Source organism: Salvelinus alpinus, chromosome 28, assembly GCF_045679555.1.
Source record: "Salvelinus alpinus chromosome 28, SLU_Salpinus.1, whole genome shotgun sequence".
Classification (NCBI taxonomy): Eukaryota; Metazoa; Chordata; class Actinopteri; order Salmoniformes; family Salmonidae; genus Salvelinus; species Salvelinus alpinus.
This window is the reverse complement of record NC_092113.1, coordinates 28092746-28120245: the sequence shown is the minus strand read 5'-3', so window position 1 is coordinate 28120245 and position 27500 is coordinate 28092746. Positions and strand designations below refer to the sequence as shown.

The window sequence follows — 27500 nt, the reverse complement described above, 5'->3', positions numbered from 1 at the left end:
CGCCGGCCCTGCGCACTGTGTCTCCGGTGCGTCTCCACAGCCCAGTACGTCCTGTGCCAGCGCCCCGCAGTTGCCGGGCTAGGGTGAGCATCCAGCCAGGAAGGGTGGTGCCAGCTCTGCGCTCTAGACCTCCAGTACGCCTCCACAGTCTAGTACATCCTGTGCCTCCTCTCCGCACTCGCCCTGAGGTGCATGTCATAAGCCCGGTGCCACCGGTACTGGTCCCACGCATCAAAGCCTCCAGTGCGTCTCCACAGTCCAGAGCTTCCGGCGACAGTTCCCAGTCCAGAGCTTCCGGAGACTGTTCCCAGTCCAGAGCTCCCGGAGACTGTTCCCAGTCCAGAGCTTCCGGCGACAGTTCCCAGTCCAGAGCTTCCGGCGACAGTTCCCAGTCCAGAGCTTCCGGCAACAGTTCCCAGTCCAGAGCTTCCGGCGACGTTTCACAGTCCGGAACCTCCAACAACGGGCCACAGTCCGGAACCTCCAGCGACGGTCCCCAGTCCGGGGCCTGTGGAGAGGGTCCCCAGTCCGGAACCTCCAACAACGGGCCACAGTCCGGAACTTCCAGCGACGGTCCCCAGTCTGGGGCCTGCGGAGAGGGTCCCCAGTCCGGAACCTCCAACGACGGGCCACAGTCCGGAACCTCCAGCGACGGTCCCCAGTCCGGGGCCTGCGGAGAGGGTCCCCAGTCCGGAACCTCCAACGACGGGCCACAGTCCGGAACCTCCAGCGACGGTCCCCAGTCCGGGGCCTGCGGAGAGGGTCCCCAGTCCGGGGCCTGCAACGAGGGTCCCCGGTCCGGGGTCGGCGACGAGGGTCCCCGCACCAGAGGCTGGTTCACCAACTACTTCTTTGACAGAGTTCAGTGTGTCAAATCGGAGGGCCTGTTGTACGGACCTCTGGCAGTCTCTATGGGGGTGCCACAGGGTTCAATTCTCGGGCCGATTCTCTTCTCTGTATACATCAATGCTTGCTGCTGGTGATTCTCTGATCCACCTCTACACAAACGACACCATTCTGTATACTTCTGGCCCTTCTTTGGACACTGTGTTAACAACTCTCCTTCCGTGGCCTCCAACTACTCTTAAATGCAAGTAAAACTAAATGCATGCTCTTCAACGATCGCTGCCTGTACCTGCCCGCCCGTCCAGCATCACTACTCTGGACGGTTCTGACTTAGAATATGTGGACAACTACAAATACTTAGGTGTCTGGTTAGACTGTAAACTCTCCTTCCAGACTCACATTAAGCATCTCCAATCCAAAATTAAATCCAGAATCGGCTTCCTATTTTGCAACAAAGCATCCTTCACTCATGCCACCAAACATACCCTCGTAAAACTGACCATCCTACCGATCCTTGACTTTGGCGATGTCATTTACAAAATAGCTTCCAACACTCTACTCAACAAATTGGATGCAGTCTATCACAGTGCCATCCGTTTTGTCACCAAAGCCCCATATACTACCCACCACTGCAACCTGTACGCTCTCGTTGGCTGGCCCTCGCTTCATACTCGTCGCCAAACCCACTGGCGACAGATCATCTACAAGTCTTTGCTAGTTAAAGACCCGCCTTATCTCAGCTCGCTGGTCACCATAGCAGCACCCATCCGTAGCACGCACTCCAGCCGGTATATTTCACTTGTCACCCCAAAAGCCAATTCCTCCTTTGGCTGCCTTTCCTTCCAGTTCTCTGCTGCCAATGACTAGAACGAACTGCAAAAATCACTGAAGCTGGAGACTCATATTATCTCCCTCACTAACTTTAAGCACCTGCTGTAAGATCAGCTCACAGATCACTGCACCTGTACATAGCCCATCTGTAAATAGCCCATCCAACTACCTCATCCCCATACTGTATTTATTTATTTATCTTTCTCCTTTGCACCCCAGTATCTCTACTTTCACATTCATCTTCTGCGCATCTATCACTCCAGTGTTTAATTGCTATATTGTAATTACTTCGCCACTATGGCCTATTTATTTCCTTACCTCCCTTATGTTGCCTAATTTGCACACACTGTATATAGACTTTTTCTACTGTATTACTGACTATATGTTTGTTTATTCCATGTGTAACTCTGTGTTGTTGTATGTGTCAAACTGCTTTGCTTTATCTTGGCCAGGTCGCAGTTGTAAATGAGAACTTGTTCTCAACTAGCCTACCTGGTTAAATAAAGGTGAAATAAAATAAAATAAATAAAAATCTCTGACCTATGACCTATCTATTACCTGGGCCATTTAATGTTTTACTGCGTATCTGAGCTATTGCCGTTCAAGCAGGCAAAACATCAGCTGGTATGATGTAGCATTGCGATAAAGTCGCTGTCACTACACTGGAAGTCAATACCGGCCGATGTCATAACGCGGTAGCTGGTCTTCTCTCGAGAAATGTTATTTGTCTGCCTCTTCAGTCCATGATGCATTGTAAGCAGTGGAGGCTGCTGAGGGGAGGACGGCTCATAATAATGTCTGGAACAGTGCAAATGGAATGGTATCAAACACCTGGAAACCATGTGTTTTATGTATTTGATACCATTCCACTCATTCCACTCCAATCATTACCATGAACCTGTCCTCCCAAATGAAGGTGCCACCCACCTCCTGTGATTGCATGGTGCTGTTGCATGGCCATTGCGAATGTCAGACTGCGCTCTGCGAGGCACATCAAATCTGCAGGTTGAACATGTTGAGATTGTAGACCCTTAAATTGTTTGGTGATTTTACAGCTAACTAGCTACTTCATATGCTGATATTGACTTTGGTAATATTGTGTGTAGCTATGTTTGTTAGCTACTGTATCTATCTATCTATCTAGCTATCTAGCTAGCTAGTTAGCTAGCCCATAGAAAGAGAATTGCATTGTGGGTTTTGTAGACCACTTGAGCTGCAAAAGATTTTCACAACAATTTTCACGTTGCTACCAACCTTATTATAATGACAAAATGAAATATTTTCTCACCAAAAAATATTGTTCTCACATATTGGTGTTATTTAACACTGTAAATTATAGGAATTTGTGTTTTTTCCTTTAAGGCTATTGGCTACCTGACAAGCTCACTATCCCGTTGAACTTGTCATCTTTCTTCTGGAATCCGGAGGACATAAAACAATATAGAGGTAAGATGGATATCGATTTTGAGACATGACATATAGTATTTTCATGTTTTAGTATACATTTTCATATTCGTTCAAAATTCCTGTTCTTTTTTGAAAATTTCTCACAAAACAAGCGTATCTCTGTGAAATGTCAATGGAGCACTGATCATATAACATGCTTTTTATTTTCAAAACCTTTTACATTTAAATCAGCTCATGTCATGATAATTTAGCTTTTTGCAAATCGCAGAAACAACTTTAAAGACAAAGACCACAAAATGTAAACTCCTCAAAAGTTGTTACAGAGCTTGGTCCTTATTATCAGATGTATTACTTTACGAAACCTGACTTTTTGCATATAATGTTAACATTATATCTGAATTTTCACGTTCCATTTTTGGAACACTCCACATTACCATATTTTCACGTTATCACATGTTGCTTTACATGTCGTCACATAATATTACATTAACTTCACATAATATCACATTAACTTCACATAATATCACATTAACTTCACATAATATCACATTAACTTCACACAATATCACATTAACTTCACATAATATCACATTAACTTCCTATAATATCACATTAACTTCACATAATATCACATTAACTTCACATAATATCACATTAACTTCATATAATATCACATTAACTTAATTTAATATCACATTAACTTCACATAATATCACATTAACTTCACATAATATTACATTAACTTCACATAATATCACATTAACTTCCTATAATATCACAATATCACATTAACTTCACATAATATCACATTAACTTCACATAATATCACATTAACTTCATATAATATCACATTAACTTCACATAATATCACATTAACTTCACATAATATCACATTAACTTCATATAATATCACATTAACTTGATTTAATATCACATTAACTTCATATAATATCATGTGATCACATGAACACGTGTTTTTGGAACAACTAATGTTTTTATGAAAAATGTATGTGGTTTTTCTCTAAGGGATGTTAGAGAAAGACTCCACTGAATGATTCAGAACATGAATAATCATATTTGTCTTGGTAAAATGTATTTTATAACATAAGGAAGTGAGATTTCATCACCAAAGTTGGTTTTCAGAGTGGGTGGACACCCTAAAGAATGTTGCTGATCTAGGATCAGTTTTGCCTTTTATTATTCATCATAATGAATGATGAGGAACTGGTCCTAAATCAGCACCAGCTTTGTGAATTCGCGCCGTTGTCTATTCTCCAGTGTAATATTTGTGTTGGGAATACTGTACAATGAAAACAATATGCTGCTGAGTATATGTGTAACAATCAGAATACTGTTTGAAAACAACAGACTAGTCCCTCCACTCCACATGTGCTGCAGCTGCATCTGACTGATGTTTGTCTTTATTTGGTGTTTGGAGAAGCAGCCAGTGTAAATGAAATGGTTTCTCCACAGGTTTCACTTCTGAAAGCCCTCACATGGGAGATTTGGATTATTACACATGAATCATGAATTGCTGGACACACCAGCAGGTTGACCACCTCGCAGCTCACACACACACACACACACACACACGCACACGCACACGCACACGCACACGCACACGCACACGCACACACACCTCACAACCAGCAGCAGTCTGCCACAATAATAATAATACGTCCTGTGATTGGACTCAACAGTGTGTGATGATGAATATTGGGCCCACCACTGACTGTGACTGGTCAGCACTCCTACAATACATCACAATGACCATGAAAGGGCCTAATCAAAACGTCAATAATACAGCCTATAAAAGAGCCTTTTTGATGGCAGGGTGATTGTCCCAATTCATGCCTCTCTCTCCACTGCATCACATCGATAAAACCCACAACAAAGAGAACAAATACAGTTCTGTGTGGTTCAGTGTGTGACTGTGAGCGAGCGAAGAAGAGAAAAACCTGCATGTGTGTGTGCCTCTCTTTTGTTTCCCTCACCTGGTTGCTATGCAAACATAGCTAAGCCAGGAGCACCTGGACTGATGGTCAATTGATGGTCAATCCTATTTTGAGGCTGAGCAAATTCTCCCATCCAGCAGTGATGAAAAGACTAACAGTAGCCAGGTGGTAATCAGTAGCTAGGTGAGGCGAGGTGAGGCTGGCAGCATAAACACAATCCTGGATTTACATGTGGAGCCAGCGCCAGGTGTGATTCAGCATAGAGATAAGACCATAGAGAGGCTCATGTCATAGACCATGTCATAGATCCCCAATCCTACAGAATGGAACATTTTGTCGGCCATCTTACTAGGGCAGTATTCTATGTGGTCACACAGAGATACGGTCCATAACTTTTTCAATAGCCTCTATCATAAGTAAGCATTTTATTGATAGTTTACACCTACTGTTTACAAAGCATGTGACAAATAACATGTATATATATTTTAACTTGATTATTGTTCCTAGAACTTGTATAGGGCTCTATAGCCTTCAGTTGATGCAGTGTTTGATAGTGGTGCACACATGTCAACTGTGTTATTCTGTTTGAAAAGACAGTGCTCTTGATCAATGTTCCCTCAAAATTTTTTCGGCACTGAGCAAATGTCAGGTCTGCTGAGCGCAAACTTGAGCGTTGTGAAAATGTTGTGCAACTTCCAGTGCGCGTTTACTGTGAGCACCGAGGCTGTACTGCTTTAAGTTACAGTTTAAACAGTGGCCATGTAGGTTACTGAGGCTATTTGATCATAATGTAGGCCTACCAGAGTGACCTACCATCAAAAACTATGGAGATTAATAATAACAACAACGCAAGTCTATAGATACACTTTCCTACTCATTCATTACTGCTGCACTGCTTGTTGTAGCGCTGAGTGGAAATAGGAAGAATGCGCATTTTATGGCTTATAAAAGTGTTGAATACAAAGTGTTGACAGTGCTGAGTAAGAACTTAAACATGAACTCACTCATAAAAACAGCAGCTCTTTACTGTATTTGTTGACAGTCTCTGTCTAGTCATGGTTTTAAACGTTTTCATTTTGCTTTAGATTTCTTATACCTTATACCTTTCTTATACCTGTAACCGGTGTGAAATGGCTAGCTAGTTAGCGGTGGTGCTCGCTAATAGCGTTTCAATCGGTGACGTCACTCGCTCTGAGACCTGAAGTAGTTGTTCCCCTTGCTCGGCTTTTGTGGAGCGATGGGTAACGATGCTTCGTGGGTGTCAATTGTTGATGTGTGCAGAGGGTCCCTGGTTCGAGCCCAGGTTGGGGCGAGGAGAGGGATGGAATCTATACTGTTACACTTACGTTACTGCAGATATGGTCATCTGAGCCATCCGATTGGCCAGCGGTAAGCCTATAGTGCACTTGATTTGCTCTCTGAGCCAGTTGGGAAGGCAGAGTTTGTACCTTCAGACACATGAAGTGGTTCAAAATGGCAACAGTTGGCCTACCTGGCGCACAGGGCAGCTGAACCGGGTGCACCGACCGCTAACAACCCGAGACCAAAAAAAAAAGGCTTTATCGGAAGAGGTGAAGGTCGAGAGCCATGCGTCCTCCAAAACACCACCCTGCCAAGCCACAGTGCTTCTTCACACAATGCTCGGAAGCCAGCCAATTTGTCGGAGGAAACACCGTACAGTTGGCGACCAAAGTCAGCGTGCATGCGCCCGGCCCGCCACGAGGAGTCGCTAGAGCGCGATGGGACAAGGACATCCCGGCCAGTCAAACCCTCCCCGAACCCGGACGAAGCCGGGCCAATTGTGCGCTGCCTCATGGGCCTCCCCGTCGCAGCTGGCTGCCTGGGATCGAACCCGGGTCTGTAGTGGCACCTCTAGCACTGCAATACAGTGCCTTCGACCTCTGCGCCACTCGGCAGTCTCGGGGCCACTGCGCTCGCGCGCAGCTTAGAGGGAACATTGCTATTGATCAAATATAAAACATAGACATATGTGTTTCAGAAATATGAGAGCGAGATTTCATCATCAGACATTTCACATGATTACAACACAAACTCAGCAATATCTCTCTCACACGCACACACACACACCCTGCATACACAAACACACACATTCACGTATCGAAAAGGGCAGGCTCTTCAGCTGAATCTACTAAAACAACTCTGACCTTTTCCTTCCATTGCTTTATTGGCCCCTGGCTCTCTTCCACATCGTCATGGGTGCTTCCCAAATGACACCCTATTCCCTGTATATTGCACTACTTTTTACCAGGGCCTGTCATTCAAAATAGTGTCCCCCTGCCATTTTCCATCTAGCTAGTTGGTCACCTACATGTTGCTAGCTATACATATAGTTCAGTGAAGGCTGCTGAGGAGAGGATGGCTCATAATAATGTCTGGAATGGAGTAAATGGATTGGTATCAAACATGTGGTTTCCATGTGGTTGACACCATTCCATTGACTCCATTTCAGTCATTATTATGTGCCGTCCTCCCCTCAGCAGCCTCCACTGATATAGTTATATGTCTGTCATATTGAGGTGTCTAGCTATAAGTTAAACCTGATCAATCAATTAGATAGGTGTAAGCAATTATGGTAATTCCAAATCCCCTTCACTAGGTGTCTTCGCTAGACAGACACAGAGAAAGAGAGGGGGGAAGTGAGAAGGAAAGGATGAAAGTGAGAAAGGGAGAGAGAGGTGGGAAGAGAGTGGAAGGGTGTGTTTTGGGTGGGCATTCTAGTTTTTCTATTTCTTTGTTGGCCGGGTATGGTTCCCAATCAGAGGCAGCTGTCTATCGTTGTCTCTGATTGGGGATCATACTTAGGCAGCCTTTTCCCACCTTTAATTGTGGGATCTTGATTTTGTATAGTTACTGTGTAGCCTGCAGAACGTTACATCCGTTTATATATATATATATATATATATATATATATATATTTTATTTTTTTGTTCATCTAATAAAGTAAGATGTACGCTTACCACGCTACACCTTGGTCTACGACGAGCGTAACAGGAAGACAGAGCGAGAGAGATGGAGAGAGAGAAACTGAGAGAGATAGACAGCAGTGTAAATGTACTTAGACTTGAGTATTTCAACAACTCTTCTCTTCCAACTTGTTAGGCAGTCACATGTACCTATGGGGGACGGATGGCCAGCCACACAGGAGGGTGATTTTTACTAAGGAGGAGGAGGAGGCCATGCTGACCGAGATGCAAACTACGCTTCTTCTGACAGGGAATTGTCAAGGAGGTGGACAGCTGGGCATTTGAAATAACCTTCTGTTTATCAATCACGTTCTATTATATCTGAAATCATTATGATTTCAATGAATGTCATATCAGAGAGCACACAATGTTTCAATTTGTCACTTTGTGCTTAAAGGTCAGTACCTGTCTAGCCTGCCAGAAGTTTGAGAGGTCGAAGACTGTGGCGCCGGAGTTGAAGCCCATCAAAGTTGTTTCACCATGGCACATGATCAGTAAGTGTCCCAATTCAAATTTTGCCCTGATAAGTTGTTTTGGAATGGTTAATTTATTTGACCACAGCAGAGTTCAATATTATAGAATGTGTGTGTGTCTCAGTATCCTTACAAATATGAAAATCTGCAGACGGTATGACACAGATACGGATAAGAATAAAGTAATCTTCTCTCTAAACACTTTAAATGTTAGGGGTGGACCTCATCGGACCCTCCATTAAATCCAGGAATGGAAACAGCTGGTGTCTGACGGCGACCAATCACTTTACCAAGTGGGTGGAGGCAATACCCATTCGCCTTAACTCTATATTCCCTTCTGTAACCCATTAGAAGGGGTGCTTGGAACAAAAAATAGATTTTAGTTTTGTATGATACCCATCAATGATGGACATCTTCAACACCCACGGTTCTCCTGCGGTTATCTTGAGTGACCGAGGTCATGAACGCTGGAACAAGTTACGGATGTTATAGGTTGTATTCTGTCAACAATGGTTTGTTTTATTTATTTTTTACAATTACTTTTTCCATGGTACATAATCAGACATATTTCAATATCTTACATTGTCAATATATATCGGATGGCCAGCCATTTATAACACGGCACTAATCCATCAAATTGTAACCTGTGCGTTTGCTTTTTTATGTCTACGTCTCCTATCCTGTTCCCTTTAACTCTGCTCCTGTTCTCCAGGACCTAGGGGTTCTGTCCAACACCCAGACGTGGATCCACCTGATGTCCTCCATTACTAACCACCCTTCAACTTTTCATTACATCATCTACAGCTACTGTTATTGTCATGTTGTCATTATCTGCTAAGAAAGTTTTCTTGCTCTATCATACTGGGCACATAATATGTGAGATACACAGATGAACTAAAAACACTAGCACTTCAAACACAGCAGTGCCTGCAGTCTCCCTCTTCAAGTCCCCCTTCTGAGACTGGCTGCCTGTTGAGAACAAGTGACATGCAGAATCTCCCACCCACACAGCAATCACCTCCTCAATATTCCACACAACACAATTCAGTATTTTAGTCTATGATTACAACAAATCTGTAAAAATAAATGAATGACACAACTGTACCAAAAATTATCAAAGTTGATGTATTAAAATCTTAAATATCGTGAGGTTGGTTTTCACAGCTGTTTCACAAGGTGTCATTATTGTAAGTTGTAAAGTATCCTTTGAAGGTATTTATTTGTTTCACATGATTTATTGTTGTATCCAAGGACCTACAATAGATACATATATATTCAACCACAAGGGAGTACTAACGAGCTATGTGGGATAGAACAACATGAATCATAATAGAGGACTAGTGAAATGATATTATTGCAGTGTAGATAAGTGTAGGGCAGGTTAAAATAAAAACATGACAGCCAGACAAGCAAGTGTATGAATCAAATGGATTTGTGTATGAATGGAGTGGAAATGAGCTGACTTCCTGATCTGTAAGGTAAGTAACTTTAATGTATCAAGCAGATTACACGTTTTCTTTGCCATTTCCAAAACGTAGCAACGTTTAAGACATGGATTTCATGTTGTCATGTTAACAAGGTACCCAAAAGTAGTTTGAAGTAATGTTTTCATTTTATTAGCTGAACAAAACTTGTTTAAACAACGAAATTGTGGAGGAAATCTGTTATTTTTCATTTTTTAAACAACTAATTGACTGATATCGGTTCAATAATTTGAATTCCATGTCATTCTTTTTTTTCCTGTGACCTCAATGTACAGTTTCTATCAAGATAAATCAGATCAAGCCTGAACTGTGCGATGTTGTAGGTCAGTTGTAGTTTCCAGCAGGCCAATATCCTACATAGTTTAGCACAAAGAAAACATGGTAATTAACTACAATGACCATAATCCATTGCGTGCCTACTACAGCTGGTATTCAGCAGTCATTAAAATCATTATTTACTTTGAAGAACTACTAAATTTGTGATTTTGTCAGATGGCACAGACAGCAGCTCTATAAAGATGAGATTATGATTTGGAATGAATTAAAGTCATCAAATAAAACAAATGTTATACACAACAACTGAAATATTTTATTAAAGTAATGTGAATAAATTATGGTAAATAAGTGATAAGCAATAATTGGCGGTCTCTACTATCATGGGACTTTTATTAATTGTTTTATTCTGTGTTACACATTATGCATAGAACATTTAAAATCTAAACCGAAATCAAAAACTGTGATTATTATTATTATAATCAAATAGGACCAGAGACCGTGTGTGTTTTTGTGTGTGTGTGTTTATAAGAGCTCTACACCTCCTACATCCTTCCCATCCCTGACATAACACACACAGAGGGGTGTGAAGGAGAGCTGTCTAAGCAGAGACAGATCCTGAGCAGAGCCCAGATCTCGATCTCTCTCTTTCTCTCTTTCTCTCTCCCTCTCTCCCTCTCTCCCTCCCTGCACCAGACACAGCCTCATTGTTATTCAGAGTAGCAAGCAACAACTGGAGCCAAATCTGTCCGCTCTCCACTCTTTAATTTGCCATCATCCCTCCTTTGTTCATCATGGCCTCAAATCATGTATTTCGTCTCCAACACCTCAATGATGGAACAACAGGATGTTCTCTCTATCAGAAGGACCCCGTGATCTTGTGGAACTGTGACTTAGCATCAGGATGGAATAAGGTGGAATAAGATGGCTATTGATCCCAGTTTCATGTGTACTCTTGAAGGCACTGAGTCATTATCAGATGACTGTCTGTATTACCATGTTGTGGTAATGGTTAGGACTGGTGATGACCATCTCAGGTCTCTTCGGGACTGCATAGTACTCTCTTCCCACAGCCATGGGGTCTGTTTAGCCATAGCAGCAGTAGCAGACCGGAGGAGACATTATATCATTTCTAAGCACTAAGATGACTAGCAATACACTACATTACTAAGAAAGTGAGAGGGCCAAGGCTTTCTATGAAAGAATATCACTCACAGCACTCTCTCCTTCTGCATGAGAGAAAAGACCATGTCACATAGAGAGGCCACACCATATACCATCAGGCTTAGAGATCACATCAGGAAATGTAAATAACGATAACCTCAACCAATGTCCCATTCTTCACTTCCTGTGTGAAGTAGGCTAGAGAGGGGAAGGCAGAATGGCAGTATTTCATGAGAGTTGTAGGAGAACAAGAACTAGAGGGGGATAGTGAATGAGAGAGAGACTCAGTGAGCATAGCCTTGCTATTGAGAAAGGCCGCCGTAGGCAGACATGGCTCTCAAGAGAAGACAGGCTATGTGCACACTGCCCACAAAATTAGGTGTAAACTGAGCTGCACATCCTAACCTGCCAAATGTATGACCATATTAGAGAAAAATATTTCCCTCAGATTACACAGATCCACAAAGAATTCGAAGACAAACCCAATTTTGATAAACTCCCATATCTATTGGGTGAAATGTGCCATCAAGGCAGCAAGATTTGTGACCTGTTGCCACAAGAAAAGGGCAACCAGTGAAGAACAAACACCATTGTAAATACAACCCATATTTATGTTTATTTATTTTCCCTTTTGTACTTTAACTATTTGCACATCGTTACAACACTGTATATAGACATAATATGACATTTGAAATGTCTTTATACTTTAGGAACTTTTGTGAGTGTAATGTTTACTGTTAATTTTTATTGTTTATTTCACTTTTGTTTATTATCTACTTCACTTGCTTTGGCAATGTTAACATATGTTTCCCATGCCAATATAGCCCCTTAAATTGAATTGAAAGAGAGCGAGAGGGAGAGAGAAAGAGAGAGATTCAGGGGCCCACTGCCAAAATAGTAACAACATCAATACACGTCACTGCTCTTCTTCACACATGACTGGGAGAAGGGAAGGGCCCTGCAGAGATGACAAATCATAGCCAGTGCCGAGACCAAAGCACAAATGGGAGACATGGAAATGGAAAACACCCACTAAAATACATAAACACATACAAGAATGCATGGTGTGAGTCTTCTGTCCACATCAGCCTAGCAACGTACACTGGCCATGTGCAAGAATGAGCACAATCAAGGATGCCCATTCCTTTGCTTTTTGTTATCATGTGACTACAGGAGACTGCAGGGGTTGTGGATGATGGTAGGTTGTCTAGATAAAGTAGCTCAACTAGTCAGTAGCTAGCTGCCACTGTATGAAAGCCTTGCCATATCCAGAGCCAGTCTCCTACCTCGTGTGACCTGCCTAAGTCCCTCAGGCCCAGTGGAAGCCAGGACACTTTTTCTTTCTTTAAAGATACAGATAGGAGGAGAGGACAGTCATCTATCACCTCTGTGTGACAGCGTAACACCGTATAGCTGGCTGTCCCCTGTTGCTCTCATCTGCTGTAGCCTGTTTAATATGAGGGCCTATTGATGGCTATCTGCTACCCACTGCTGTAGCCTGTTTAATATGAGGGCCTATTGATGGCTATCTGCTACCCACTGCTGTAGCCTGTTTAATATGAGGGCCTATTGATGGCTATCTGCTACCCACTGCTGTAGCCTGTTTAATATGAGGGCCTATTGATGGCTATCTGCTACCCACTGCTGTAGCCTGTTTAATATGAAGGCCTATTGATGGCTATCTGCTACCCACTGCTGTAGCCTGTTTAATATGAGGGCCTATTGATGGCTATCTGCTACCCACTGCTGCAGCCTGTTTAATATGAGGGCCTATTGATGGCTTTCTGCTACCCACTGCTGTAGCCTGTTTAATATGAGGGCCTATTGATGGCTATCTGCTACCCACTGCTGTAGCCTGTTTAATATGAGGGCCTATTGATGGCTATCTGCTACCCACTGCTGTAGCCTGTTTAATATGAGGGCCTATTGATGGCTATCTGCTACCCACTGCTGTAGGCTGTTTAATATGAGGGCCTATTGATGGCTATCTGCTACCCACTGCTGTAGGCTGTTTAATATGAGGGCCTATTGATGGCTTTCTGCTACCCACTGCTGTAGCCTGTTTAATATGAGGGCCTATTGATGGCTATCTGCTACCCACTGCTGTAGCCTGTTTAATATGAGGGCCTATTGATGGCTATCTGCTACCCACTGCTGTAGCCTGTTTAATATGAGGGCCTATTGATGGCTATCTGCTACCCACTGCTGTAGCCTGTTTAATATGAGGGCCTATTGATGGCTATCTGCTACCCACTGCTGTAGCCTGTTTAATATGAAGACCTATTGATGGCTATCTGCTACCCACTGCTGCAGTGCTGTGGTGGCGGTGGCCACGCTTTGTCACTTCATTAGAAGTGTGCAGACGGGGTGACCTTGCACTTTGTCTCCTCTTTGTCACTCCTCCAGCTGTCCCTCTTTCCTTCATCACTCACTCTTTCTCCTTCTCCTCTGACGGACCAAGTAGGCAACCAGCCAGCCAGCCAGTTCCCTCCGCTCTGTCCCTCTCTCTCTCTCTCTCTCTCTCTCTCTCTCCCTTTGTCCTCATCCCTTTCTTCTCCCTCTCTACCCCCTCCCTCCATCCTCTCCTTCCTTCATTACCAGATGCTGTCACATCCCCCGGTTGCCCCCCACCTCCCATCCCGCTCCCCTGCCGTGCCACCCTGCTGGTTATTTATAGTGTCACACAAGGCGGTGGGGAAGGTGGCTACGACACACACACACACACCCACCCACCCACACACACACACACACACACACACACACACACACACACACACACACACACACACACACACACACACACACACACACACACACACACACACACACACACACACCCACCCACCCACCCACACATACCCGCACACACACACCCACACACACCCACACACACCCACACACACACACACACACACACACACACACACACACACACACACACACACACACACACACACACACACACACACACACACACACACACTCACACACTTAGGGCGCCACTTTGATGTGTTATTATCAATGCTGTTTGATATCAGCTGTACCTGCAGTCACAATGTACTCTGTGGTCTGTGTTCTGCTGAGCTTCTGCACCGTGTAAATGCGTCCTACCTGTTTCTCTGACATGACGTACAGATAGTTGTGGTCCAGTGAGAAGGCCATGTCTCTGAGGATGGAACTGCCATCCTTGATGACCAACACCGTCTCATACTGGACCCCACCGTGAGGAGGACCGTCCACACGGATCTGATGACCAGAGACACACAGGTTAACATTACTGTATTAAACACACCCTGACTGAGGGACACACAGGTTAACATTACTGTATTAAACACACCCTGACTGAGAGACACACAGGTTAACATTACTGTATTAAACACACCCTGACTGAGGGACACACAGGTTAACATTACTGTATTAAACACACCCTGACTGAGGGACACACAGGTTAACATTACTGTATTAAACACACCCTGACTGAGAGACACACAGGTTAACATTACTGTATTAAACACACCCTGACTGAGAGACACACAGGTTAACATTACTGTATTAAACACACCCTGACTGAGAGACACACAGGTTAACATTACTGTATTAAACACACCCTGACTGAGGGACACACAGGTTAACATTACTGTATTAAACACACCCTGACTGAGAGACACACAGGTTAACATTACTGTATTAAACACACCCTGACTGAGAGACACACAGGTTAACATTACTGTATTAAACACACCCTGACTGAGAGACACACAGGTTAACATTACTGTATTTAACACACCGTGACTGAGGGACACACAGGTTAACATTACTGTATTAAACACACCCTGACTGAGAGACACACAGGTTAACATTACTGTATTAAACACACCCTGACTGAGAGACACACAGGTTAACATTACTGTATTAAACACACCCTGACTGAGAGACACACAGGTTAACATTACTGTATTAAACACACCCTGACTGAGAGACACACAGGTTAACATTACTGTATTAAACACACCCTGACTGAGAGACACACAGGTTAACATTACTGTATTTAACACACCCTGACTGAGGGACACACAGGTTAACATTACTGTATTAAACACACCCTGACTGAGGGACACACAGGTTAACATTACTGTATTTAACACACCCTGACTGAGAGACACACAGGTTAACATTACTGTATTAAACACACCCTGACTGAGGGACACACAGGTTAACATTACTGTATTTAACACACCCTGACTGAGAGACACACAGGTTAACATTACTGTATTAAACACACCCTGACTGAGGGACACACACTGAGGTTAGATATGACTTTAGTCTATGGAAAACTCACTAATAGGGTTGTACAGCATTTCACATGGGCTCACTATAGATAAGATCGGATTTAACATGCCATTGAGAATCCTATTTAAAATACCAAAACAGGGCTCTACAGTGCAACCATTTTACTCATATATGTGCCTAAATATTTTGCTGTGCGACCTGGAATTTTCATTTAGGAGCACCAGTGAGAAGAGAAAAATAAAAGGATTCTAGCTTTATTACCTGAAATATTTTGTGGCCTACATTTTTCAAAACGTGCTCCTTGTAAAAAAGGTCAGCATCAAGCCCTGCAGAAGTTAACATGGTTTGTTGTATTTTTTTTCTAACGTTGGAGTATGACATCAGTTAAACTTTGAATCCACTTCTGATTGAAAACCCACATTTGAATGTCTCATTTTAGGGCTGTGTTCAGCACTACGACCCTCTGTGACATGAGTTGCCTACACATCTCGTCTTAGCATCAGTTACCGCTTCCCAAATAAAGGTGACTGTAAATCTCTGGAAGGATCCTGGCGACTGGCGGTGGCGTGAGAGAGAGAGATGGTTCTGTGATGTCACTGGTCGCTGTGGTAACATGAAAGCTGATGGTTCTATCATCTGTTGGGCCCCTCCTCTCTACAGCCTTGTATCTATTCACACAGTGACAGGTCCAAAGAGCACCCCACAATGAAACCTTTGCCCTTACCGCACCCCCCCCCAGGGGGTCGTCTCAAGGTCTGTCATTAGGGTCCCCTGGGAGTAGGTGCGAGGGGCGTAACAGTGAGGCGGTAGAAGTGGCCAAACACAACAGAACAAAGGTGAAATAAGTTCAACACAACCCCTGATTCATGGTCTCTAAGACAAGAGGTTAGTCAGGGTTATCCAAGCCCATAGAGCAGCGCCAGCAGTGCTGTATGGTTCTGTATGGTTCTGTATGGTGCTGTATGGTGCTGTATGGTTCTGTATGGTTCTGTATGGTGCTGTATGGTGCTGTATGGTTCTGTATGGTGCTGTATGGTTATGTATGGTGCTGTATGGTTCTGTATGGTGCTGTATGGTGCTGTATGGTGCTGTATGGTGCTGTATGGTGCTGTATGGCTCTGTATGGTGCTGTATGGTGCTGTATGGTGCTGTATGGTTCTGTATGGTTCTGTATGGTTCTGTATGGTGCTGTATGGTTCTGTATGGTGCTGTATGGTTCTGTATGGTTCTGTATGGTGCTGTATGGTTCTGTATGGTTCTGTATGGTTCTGTATGGTGCTGTATGGTTCTGTATGGTTCTGTATGGTGCTGTATGGTGCTGTATGGTTCTGTATGGTTCTGTATGGTGCTGTATGGTGCTGTATGGTTCTGTATGGTGCTGTATGGTTATGTATGGTGCTGTATGGTTCTGTATGGTGCTGTATGGTGCTGTATGGTGCTGTATGGTGCTGTATGGCTCTGTATGGTGCTGTATGGTGCTGTATGGTGCTGTATGGTTCTGTATGGTTCTGTATGGTTCTGTATGGTGCTGTATGGTTCTGTATGGTGCTGTATGGTTCTGTATGGTTCTGTATGGTGCTGTATGGTTCTGTATGGTGCTGTATGGTTCTGTATGGTTCTGTATGGTGCTGTATGGTTCTGTATGGTTCTGTATGGTTCTGTATGGTGCTGTATGGTTCTGTATGGTGCTGTATGGTTCTGTATGGTTCTGTATGGTTCTGTATGGTGCTGTATGGTTCTGTATGGTGCTGTATGGTTCTGTATGGTGCTGTATGGTTCTGTATGGTGCTGTATGGTTCTGTATGGTGCTGTATGGTTCTGTATGGTGCTGTATGGTTCTGTATGGTGCTGTATGGTTCTGTATGGTGCTGTATGGTGCTGTATGGTTCTGTATGGTGCTGTATGGTTCTGTATGGTGCTGTATGGTTCTGTATGGTGCTGTATGGTTCTGTATGGTGCTGTATGGTGCTGTATGGTGCTGTATGGTTCTGTATGGTGCTGTATGGTTCTGTATGGTTCTGTATGGTGCTGTATGGTTCTGTATGGTGCTGTATGGTTCTGTATGGTGCTGTATGGTTCTGTATGGTGCTGTATGGTTCTGTATGGTTCTGTATGGTGCTGTATGGTTCTGTATGGTGCTGTATGGTTCTGTATGGTTCTGTATGGTGCTGTATGGTTCTGTATGGTTCTGTATGGTGCTGTATGGTTCTGTATGGTGCTGTATGGTTCTGTATGGTGCTGTATGGTTCTGTATGGTTCTGTATGGTTCTGTATAGCGATGTTCATTATGGCCAAACATCATGTTGTGGGGGTGCTTTGCTCCACGAGGGAGGAATATTATGTGGATCTATTGAAGCAACATCTCAAGACATCAGTCAGGAAGTTAAAGCTTGGTCACCAATGGGTCTTACAAATGGACAATGACCCAAAGCATACTTCCAAAGTTGTTCCAAAGTCAAGCTATTGGAGTGGCCATCACAAAGCCCTGACCTCAATCCTATAGAAAATGTGTGGGCAGAACTGAAAAAGTGTGTGCGAGCAAGAAGGGCTACAAACCTGACTCAGTTACACCAGCTCTGTCAGGAGGAATGGGCCAAAATTCACCCAACTTATTGTGGGAAGCTTGTGGAAGGCTACCTGAAATGTTTGACCCAAGTTAAACAATTTAAAGGCAACCCTACCAAATACTAATTGAGTATATGTAAACTTCTGACCCACTGGGAATGTGATGAAAGAAATAAAAGCTGAAATAAATTGTTCTCTCTACTATTTTTCTGACATTTCACATTCTTAAAATAAAGTGGTGATCCTAACTGACATTTACATTTTACATTTAAGTCATTTAGCAGACGCTCTTATCCAGAGCGACTTACAAATTGGAAAGTTCATACATATTCATCCTGGTCCCCCCGTGGGGAATGAACCCACAACCCTGGCGTTGCAAGCGCCATGCTCTACCAACTGAGCCACACGGGACCTAAAACAGGGAATTTTTACTCTGATTAAATGTCAGGAATTGTGAAAAACTGAGTTTAAATGTATTTGGCTAAGGTGTATGTAAACTTCCGACATCAACTGTATGTGCCTCCCCTAACAGGGATAGGGCTGGCTGTGTTGTTCTGTCTGTCTGCAGCCACAGGGGAACACTCGATAACTCTGACCTTCCACACACACAGTCTGCACTTCATCTCAATCAGACCTCTATCACACAACATACTGCCCAGGGAGCTCTGAACACAGTCACCGCCTATTCTCTTTCTCTCACACACACACACACACACACACACACACACACACACACACACACACACACACACACACACACACACACACACACACACACACACACACACACACACACACACACACACACACACACACACACACACACACACACACACACACACACACACACACACACACACACACACACACAAAGCTTCCCCAGAGTGCACTTCCAGTCCCCTCATCTCCCAGCCCTCCACCTGAAGTCTGTCCATCCAGGAGGTCTAAACAGCCCCAGTGTTCAGTGTTCATGTTCATCACCCTGCTTGTTTCTCTACCAGTGACCCTGGAAAGGTTAAAAGCCCTCACTTTAACCCCTGAGTGAACACTCACACACCAGCGGGCCTAAACAGACCGCTGTCAGGTAAACATGAACTGAGATAAAAGATGTATGGCCTCCCCCAATCTCTCCCCCCACTCTAGCCTTGGCTCCTGAGTCACATAGAGAGATAATGGAATCAACATTAAGGACAGTCCACCGCCCCCACAGCCCCTCTGCTCCTTGTCCCCCTCCCACAGCCCCATGCAGCAGACCCTGTTCTGTAGAGGTGCTCAACTCCCCCCCGACACACTCCACAAGCAGAGAAACGATTCCAGCCATGCAGCTTGTGAGTTAGAGTTCTTCAACATCTCCCTTGAAATTGTCAGACAGATACACTTTGCAGAGAGAGAGAAAGACAGCGAGAGAGAGACAGATAGAGAGAGAGAAATGACCTGGAGCAGGTAATGGAGGAAGCAGAGGTTGATTGGGGCTGAGTGCAGTGTAGTGGAGAGGTACAAGTGAACCCTGAGGGAGGGCTGATGCCAGTGGGCTTCTATCCAAACAAAAAACGCTCTCCTCTCTCCCACATCTAACCTCACTGTAGGTCACCTGAGACTTCCTCTACCCCAATCTCCCTTTTCCCATGATGAGTCTCTCAGCATCATACACTCACACCGGAAACCTGTTCTGTCCTGCTTCTCCCCTCAATTATTTATATATAGGCTACTGAGAGAGAATGGTTCAGTTTACCAACCTCCTCTCCTCTCCTCTCCTCCCCTCTCCTCTCCCTCAGAGAGTATTATACACCATCCATTACAGAATTCCCCTCTGCTAGGCCAACCTGAACCTAAAGGCTACTGCCACGTCCCTGCTTCTCTGGCTTCATATCAACGCCTCCACCATTACCAACGTTACTGTACCTCTCCCCAGAGGTGAGAGCAGAACCAGAGGAACAGAGACAGGGAGACAGATGGAGAAAGATGAGACTGTGTGAGAGGGGGGTCAGACCTTTAGCAGGCCATTCGTGGAAACACGCCAAGGCCACGGAGCTGTGCAGCATTGTTAGCTGGCTAAAGGTTTAATTTTACTTTCACAATCATGAACCTTGTTTGCTGACCTAGAGTTGACTTCAGGACAGACTAGGGTGCATTCATACATATTGTATGGCATACATACTATGCCATCGAGAGCACTTACAGTTTACAGGGGGAAACTGGGGCAGAAATAGGTGTTAAAGTGTGCACTCAGATGTCTCTCTGATCAGCTAGAGAGCTATGAATGGGAGCAAGGACTGTGGCTGACTGGAGTGTGCAACCCTCATGTTTCTCCATCAACCTGCTAGAGAGGAGAGACCCTACCAGTGTACCCTACGGTCTCTCCATCAACCCGCTAGAGAGGAGAGACCCTACCAGTGTACCCTACTGTCTCTCCATCAACCCGCTAGAGAGGAGAGACCCTACCAGTGTGCCCTACTGTCCCTCCATCAACCCGCTAGAGAGGAGAGACCATACCAGTGTACCCTACTGTTTCTCCATCAACCCGCTAGAGGAGAGACCCTACCAGTGTGCCCTACTGTCCCTCCATCAACCCGCTAGAGAGGAGACCCTACCAGTGTACCCTACTGTCTCTCCATCAACCCGCTAGAGAGGAGACCCTACCAGTGTGCCCTACTGTCTCTCCATCAACCCGCTAGAGAGGAGAGACCCTACCAGTATACCCTACTGTCTCTCCATCAACCCGCTAGAGGGGAGACCCTACCAGTGTGCCCTACTGTCTCTCCATCAACCCGCTAGAGAGGAGAGACCCTACCAGTGTACCCTACTGTCTCTCCATCAACCCGCTAGAGAGGAGACCCTACCAGTGTACCCTACTGTCTCTCCATCAACCCGCTAGAGAGGAGACCCTACCAGTGTACCCTACTGTCTCTCCATCAACCCGCTAGAGAGGAGACCCTACCAGTGTACCCTACTGTCTCTCCATCAACCTGCTAGAGAGGAGACCCTACCAGTGTACCCTACTGTCTCTCCATCAACCCGCTAGAGAGGAGAGACCCTACCAGTGTGCCCTACTGTGTCTCCATCAACCCGCTAGAGAGGAGACCCTACCAGTGTGCCCTACTGTCTCTCCATCAACCCGCTAGAGAGGAGAGACCCTACCAGTGTACCCTACTGTCTCTCCATCAACCTGCTAGAGAGGAGACCCTACCAGTGTACCCTACTGTCTCTCCATCAACCCGCTAGAGAGGAGAGACCCTACCAGTGTGCCCTACTGTGTCTCCATCAACCCGCTAGAGAGGAGACCCTACCAGTGTGCCCTACTGTCTCTCCATCAACCCGCTAGAGAGGAGACCCTACCAGTATACCCTACTGTCTCTCCATCAACCCGCTAGAGAGGAGACCCTACCAGTGTACCCTACTGTCTCTCCATCAACCCGCTAGAGAGGAGACCCTACCACTGTGCCCTACTGTCTCTCCCATCATATTCAGAACCAGCTCAGGACCATGGCAACATGGTGCTTGGGGTCTGTGGAAGGTGCTTCGGAAGCCCTGGGTGCTTCCCAGCTAGGGGCCTCTGCCAACTGGGCTCTTTTGATCAGGGCATGAAGATTGACCGAACTCCATTGCAAACTGCTCTTCTCTTCTTTCTCCTCTGTAGTTGGGAGGAAGTCTGCCAGGGTCTGGATCTCTGAGTATGGCTGTCTGTGTGAAACAATTTGTCCAGGGAAGTGCTGAATAAATCCAGGGAATGTGAATGTGTGTGCAGCACATTTAAGGATGCTCAATGCCTGGAGATGGAGGGAAATGGGAGTACGCCTCAGTTCTCTCATTTTACTCTTTAAATACATTTAAGTTATGTAACATATAAATGTATTCAATGTACAAACTATTTAGCCTTAAGAATTCTTCCACTGAACATAGAGTATTGACCTAGCAACAGAACATGTAAACATGGAGCACTTAGCAAGTAGACATGTAGCACCATGAAAGAGGTTCATTTAGCTTCTGAATCTGAACATGAAAATATGTTTTCAGTTTCAGAAGCAGATATAGCAGTAAGTTGGTCTGTTTTTCTGGTGCATCCAATCGGTGATGATATGCTGCTTATTATCTGTGACATTCAAGAATATCCTCAAGCTCTAACGCTCGCTCTTGTTGTTTTAAATAAGCCTTTTCATTTAAACAGCAGAGAACTATGCAGGTCCACCGCTTAAACACATGTATTTTTCACATTTGGAAATAAAACTATTTTCCATCCCCAGCTGTGAATGAGGTTAGTGTCTGTGAACCAGACTCAATACGTTTCCTATGGTATCTGTGCCAACACTAACAGGCATACACTGAGGGTGACTGGTGGATGTGCTGCACTTCAATATTCACCTCCATATAAATAGAATTACTACTTTATACTATCATATATATATTTCTATTACCACAACTAAGATGGTGGTGCAGTCTGCATCCCATTCTCAACAGTTATCTGTTGGGTTAGTTAGACGCGGCTGAACAGTATATTGTACTGTAGGTACTAGAGCCAGCGCCTAGTGAGAGAGCTAGCTAACTGAGAGAGAATACACTCCAGGCTTGAGGAGAATCTCCCAGTACAATCTGTTGAGACTATGAACTAGAGAGAGAGAGAATGCCTCAGCTGGGTGTATAGAGCCAGTAGCTCCCAGTGAGAGATCTAGCTGACTGAGAGAACAGAGCACAGCATAACTCCCACCACACCACAGTAATCTGTCCCGCAGCTAGCCTATCTAGCCTATCTATCTCCAATCTAATTCTGGACTAATCCATTCTCAGTCTGTTCAATTGTTGTGGCTGGCGATAGGATAGATAGGATAGGCGCTCCGCTGAAACTGCCTGGGCTTTATCTGACTGATCCATCACCCATCCCACACACTGGATTAGATTCCACAAAGGCACATGGCCGTTTCCCAAATAGCACCCTATTTCCTACATAGTGCACTACTTCTGACAACAGTTCATAGGGCTCTGGTCAAAAGTAGTCAAGTATATAGGGAATAGGGTGCCATTTGGCATGTGCCCCCCTGAACATATAGTGAGACGCCCAAAAAGTTAAACAGCTGCACCATCGAGAGCATCCTGACGGGTTGCATCACCGCCTGGTATGGCAACTGCTCGGCCTCAGACCACAAGGCGCTACAGAGGGTAGTGCGTACGGCCCAGTACATCACTGGGGTCAAGCTTCCTGCCATCCAGGACATCTATACCAGGCGGTGTCAGAAGAAGGCCCAAAAATGTTCAAAGACTCTAGCCACCCTAGTCAAAGACTGTTCTCTCTGCTACCGCACGGCAAGCGGTAGTGGAGTCTAAGTCCAAAAGGCTTCTAAACAGCTTCTACCCCCAAGCCATATGACTCCTGAACAGCTAATCAAATGGCTACCCAGTCTATTTGCATTGCCCTGTTACCCCTGTTACACACTCAGTCACGGATCAGAGGGGGGAGAGAGAGGGTAACAGCCAAAATAAGGCCTGACTAATCAATCCCATTTCATCTGATGGAGCCCTATGAAGTCCTATCAGTCAGTAGAATAGATGGGATGTGTGATGTGGGCTATCCTCTCAGGGAGCCTGATAATAACTGCTGAGCTCTAGCAGCACCACTGTGAGAGGCAATGGACCTCATCTGAAAGCTGCCATGGTTTGAGGTCCTGTGTGATGGCCCACTGTAGCGCTCAGCACTCCTTCTCACACTAACCTGCATTTCTATGTCAACAGTCTAATGTGGTCAGTCTTTTCTGCTCTGGTCTAGTATGTTAATGGGAGGCCTAGTTAGTCGGCTCTGGTCTAGTATGTTAATGGGGCCTAGTTAGTCGACTCTGGTCTAGTATGTTAATGGGGCCTAGTTAGTCGGCTCTGGTCTAGTATGTTAATGGGGCCTAGTTAGTCGGCTCTGGTCTAGTATGTTAATGGGGCCTAGTTAGTCGGCTCTGGTCTAGTATGTTAATGGGGCCTAGTTAGTCGGCTCTGGTCTAGTATGTTAATGGGGCCTAGTTAGTCAGCTCTGGTCTAGTATGTTAATGGGAGGCCTGGCTGGGCTGTGAGCCCACATGTCTGGGTGTGAGGTGTGGTGTGTTGATGGCTCCATCCTGGCTCCCGGGCCTTTGCTGATGGAGAGCTCCTCAGGGGCCGGTGCCCAGGGGGAATGTGTCACCCTGGGGGGAAATTCATCACCCACAGCAGGAGTAAGGTGCCATGGCTGTGCCACACTACCACCTCCTTGCCCCTGAACCATCACAGCACCATATCCTCACTTCCACTCCACACACAGACAGACCGTACCCATCACTTCACCCAGGACAGGACAGGGAAGGGCAGGCAGTAGAACACTGAGCTACATCTAGATTCACCACCTCTTTCACCTCACACATCACTTCTGGAAATACCTCTTGAAATGTAGCAGACCTGAATTGTATTTCTTTACTGGTGGAATGGAGGGTGGGTGGATACTAGTATTTCTTTCACCCCTCTCTCTCTCTCTACCTCACTCTCTCTATGTCTCTATCTCTACCTCACTCTCTCTATGTCTCTCTCTCTATGTCTCTCTCTCTCTACCTCACTCTCTCTATGTCTCTCTCTCTATGTCTCTCTCTCTCTACCTCTACCTACAGTATCTCTCTCTCTACCTCACTCTCTCTCTACCTCTACCTACAGTATCTCTCTCTCTCTACCTCTACCTACAGTATCTCTCTCTCTCTACCTCTACCTACAGTATCTCTCTCTCTACCTCTACCTACAGTATCTCTCTCTCTCTACCTCTACCTACAGTATCTCTATCTCTCTACCTCTACCTACAGTATCTCTCTCTCTCTACCTCTACCTACAGTGTCTCTCTCTCTCTACCTCTACCTACAGTATCTCTCTCTCTCTACCTCTACCTACAGTATCTCTCTCTCTCTACCTCTACCTACAGTATCTCTCTCTCTCTACCTCTACCTACAGTATCTCTCTCTCTACCTCTACCTACAGTATCTCTCTCTCTCTACCTCTACCTACAGTATCTCTCTCTCTCTACCTCTACCTACAGTATCTCTCTCTCTCTACCTCTACCTACAGTATCTCTCTCTTTCTACCTCTACCTACAGTATCTCTCTCTCTCTACCTCTACCTACAGTATCTCTCTCTCTATCTCTACCTCTCTCTCTCTCTACCTCGCTCTCTCTATGTCTCTATGTCTCTCTTTTTCAAACACACACACACACACACACACACACACACACACACACACACACGCACACGCACACGCACGCACGCACGCACACACACACGCATGCACACACACACACACGCGCGCGCGTGCACACACACACACTCTGTAACCATTTGGGAGAAAACCTGAGTAATATCTGGATAACACATCTAACCCATCATCAGTGTCAGCCCAAACTATTCTGCCGTCAGCAGCATCTACAAATGTGTTCCGTGTGTGTGTCCGTGTGTGTGTGTGCGTGGGATGGTTTCCATCAGTAGAGCACGATGCCTTTGTGTTCTGTTTTCTGTTGTACAATGTAAGCTCCTATAAGGCCTTGAGTAAGCCAGCCTGACGAGGTTCACTACATGTCACTTCCCATCTGACACACTGACTGGAGGGAGGGAGATGGAGGGAGATGGAGGGGGAGGGAGGGAGATGGAGGGAGATGGAGGGGGAGGGAGGGGGAGGGAGATGGAGGGGGAGGGAGGGAGAGGGAGGGAGATGGATGGGGAGGGAGGGAGAGGGAGATGGAGGGGGAGGGGGAGGGAGGGAGATGGAGGGGGAGGGAGGGAGATGGAGGGAGATGGAGGGGGAGGGAGGGAGATGGAGGGGGGGGGGAGGGAGATGGAGGGGGGGAGGGGGAGGGAGGGAGATGGAGGGGGAGGGAGGGAGATGGAGGGAGATGGAGGGGGAGGGAGGGGGAGGGAGATGGAGGGGGGGGGGAGATGGAGGGGGGGAGGGGGAGGGAGGGAGATGGAGGGGGAGGGAGGGAGATGGAGGGAGATGGAGGGGGAGGGAGGGAGATGGAGGGGTAGGGAGGGGGAGGGAGGGAGATGGGGGGAGGGAGATGGAGGGAGGGAGATGGAGGGGGAGGGAGGGAGATGGAGGGGAGGGAGGGAGATGGAGGGGGAGGGAGGGGGAGGGAGATGGAGGGAGATGGAGGGGGAGGGAGGGAGATGGGGGGAGGGAGGGAGATGGGGGAGGGAGATGGATGGGGAGGGAGGGAGATGGAGGGGGAGGGAGGGAGATGGAGGGGGAGGGAGGGAGATGGGGGGAGGGAGGAAGGGAGATGGAGGGGGAGGGAGGGAGATGGAGGGGGAGGGAGGGAGATGGGGGGAGGGAGATGGAGGGGGAGGAAGGGAGATGGAGGGGGAGGGAGGGAGATGTAGGGGGAGGGAGGGAGATGAAGGGGGAGGGAGGGAGATGGGGGGAGGGAGATGGAGGGGGAGGGGGAGGGAGGGATATGGAGGGGGAGGGAGGGAGATGGGGGAGGGAGATGGAGGGGGAGGAAGGGAGATGGAGGGGGAGGAAGGGAGATGGAGGGGGAGGGAGGGAGATGGAGGGGGAGGGAGGGAGGGGGAGGGAGGGAGGGAGATGGGGGGAGGGAGATGGAGGGGGAGGGAGGGAGGGAGATGGGGGGAGGGAGGAAGGGAGATGGAGGGGGAGGGAGGGAGATGGGGGGAGGGAGGAAGGGAGATGGAGGGGGAGGGAGATGGGGGGAGGGAGGAAGGGAGATGGAGGGGGAGGGAGGAAGGGAGATGGGGGGGAGATTGAGGGGGAGGGAGGAAGGGAGATGGAGGGCGATGGAGGGGGAGGGAAATTGAGGGGAGGGGGGGGGAGGGAGATGGAGGGGGAGGGAGATGGAGATGGAGGGGGAGGGAGATGGAGGGGTAGGGAGGGAGATGGAGGTGGAGGGAGGGAGATGGAGGGGGAGGGAGGGAGATGGAGGGGGAGGAAGGGAGATGGAGGGGGAGGGAGGGAGATGGGGGGAGGGAGGGAGATGGGGGAGGGAGATGGAGGGGGAGGGAGGGAGATGGAGGGGGAGGGAGGGAGATGGAGGGGGAGGGAGGGAGATGGAGGGGGAGGGAGGGAGATGGGGGAGGGAGGAAGGGAGATGGAGGGGGAGGGAGGGAGATGGAGGGGGAGGGAGGGAGATGGGGGGAGGGAGATGGAGGGGGAGGAAGGGAGATGGAGGGGGAGGGAGGGAGATGTAGGGGGAGGGAGGGAGATGAAGGGGGAGGGAGGGAGATGGG

The 27500-nt window shown here is 46.5% G+C and overlaps 1 protein-coding gene across 2 annotated transcripts in view; it reads right to left on the bottom strand.

Annotated features, from left to right (window-relative positions):
• Nucleotides 1-27500, bottom strand: part of LOC139557594 (plexin-A2-like) — a 449982-nt gene that overhangs the window by 236565 nt on the left and 185917 nt on the right. For both annotated transcript variants that reach the window (XM_071372601.1, XM_071372600.1), the window contains exon 4: nucleotides 14529-14663. In XM_071372601.1, coding sequence (XP_071228702.1) covers nucleotides 14529-14663 — 135 coding nt within the window. The remainder of the gene's footprint in view (nucleotides 1-14528; nucleotides 14664-27500) is intronic.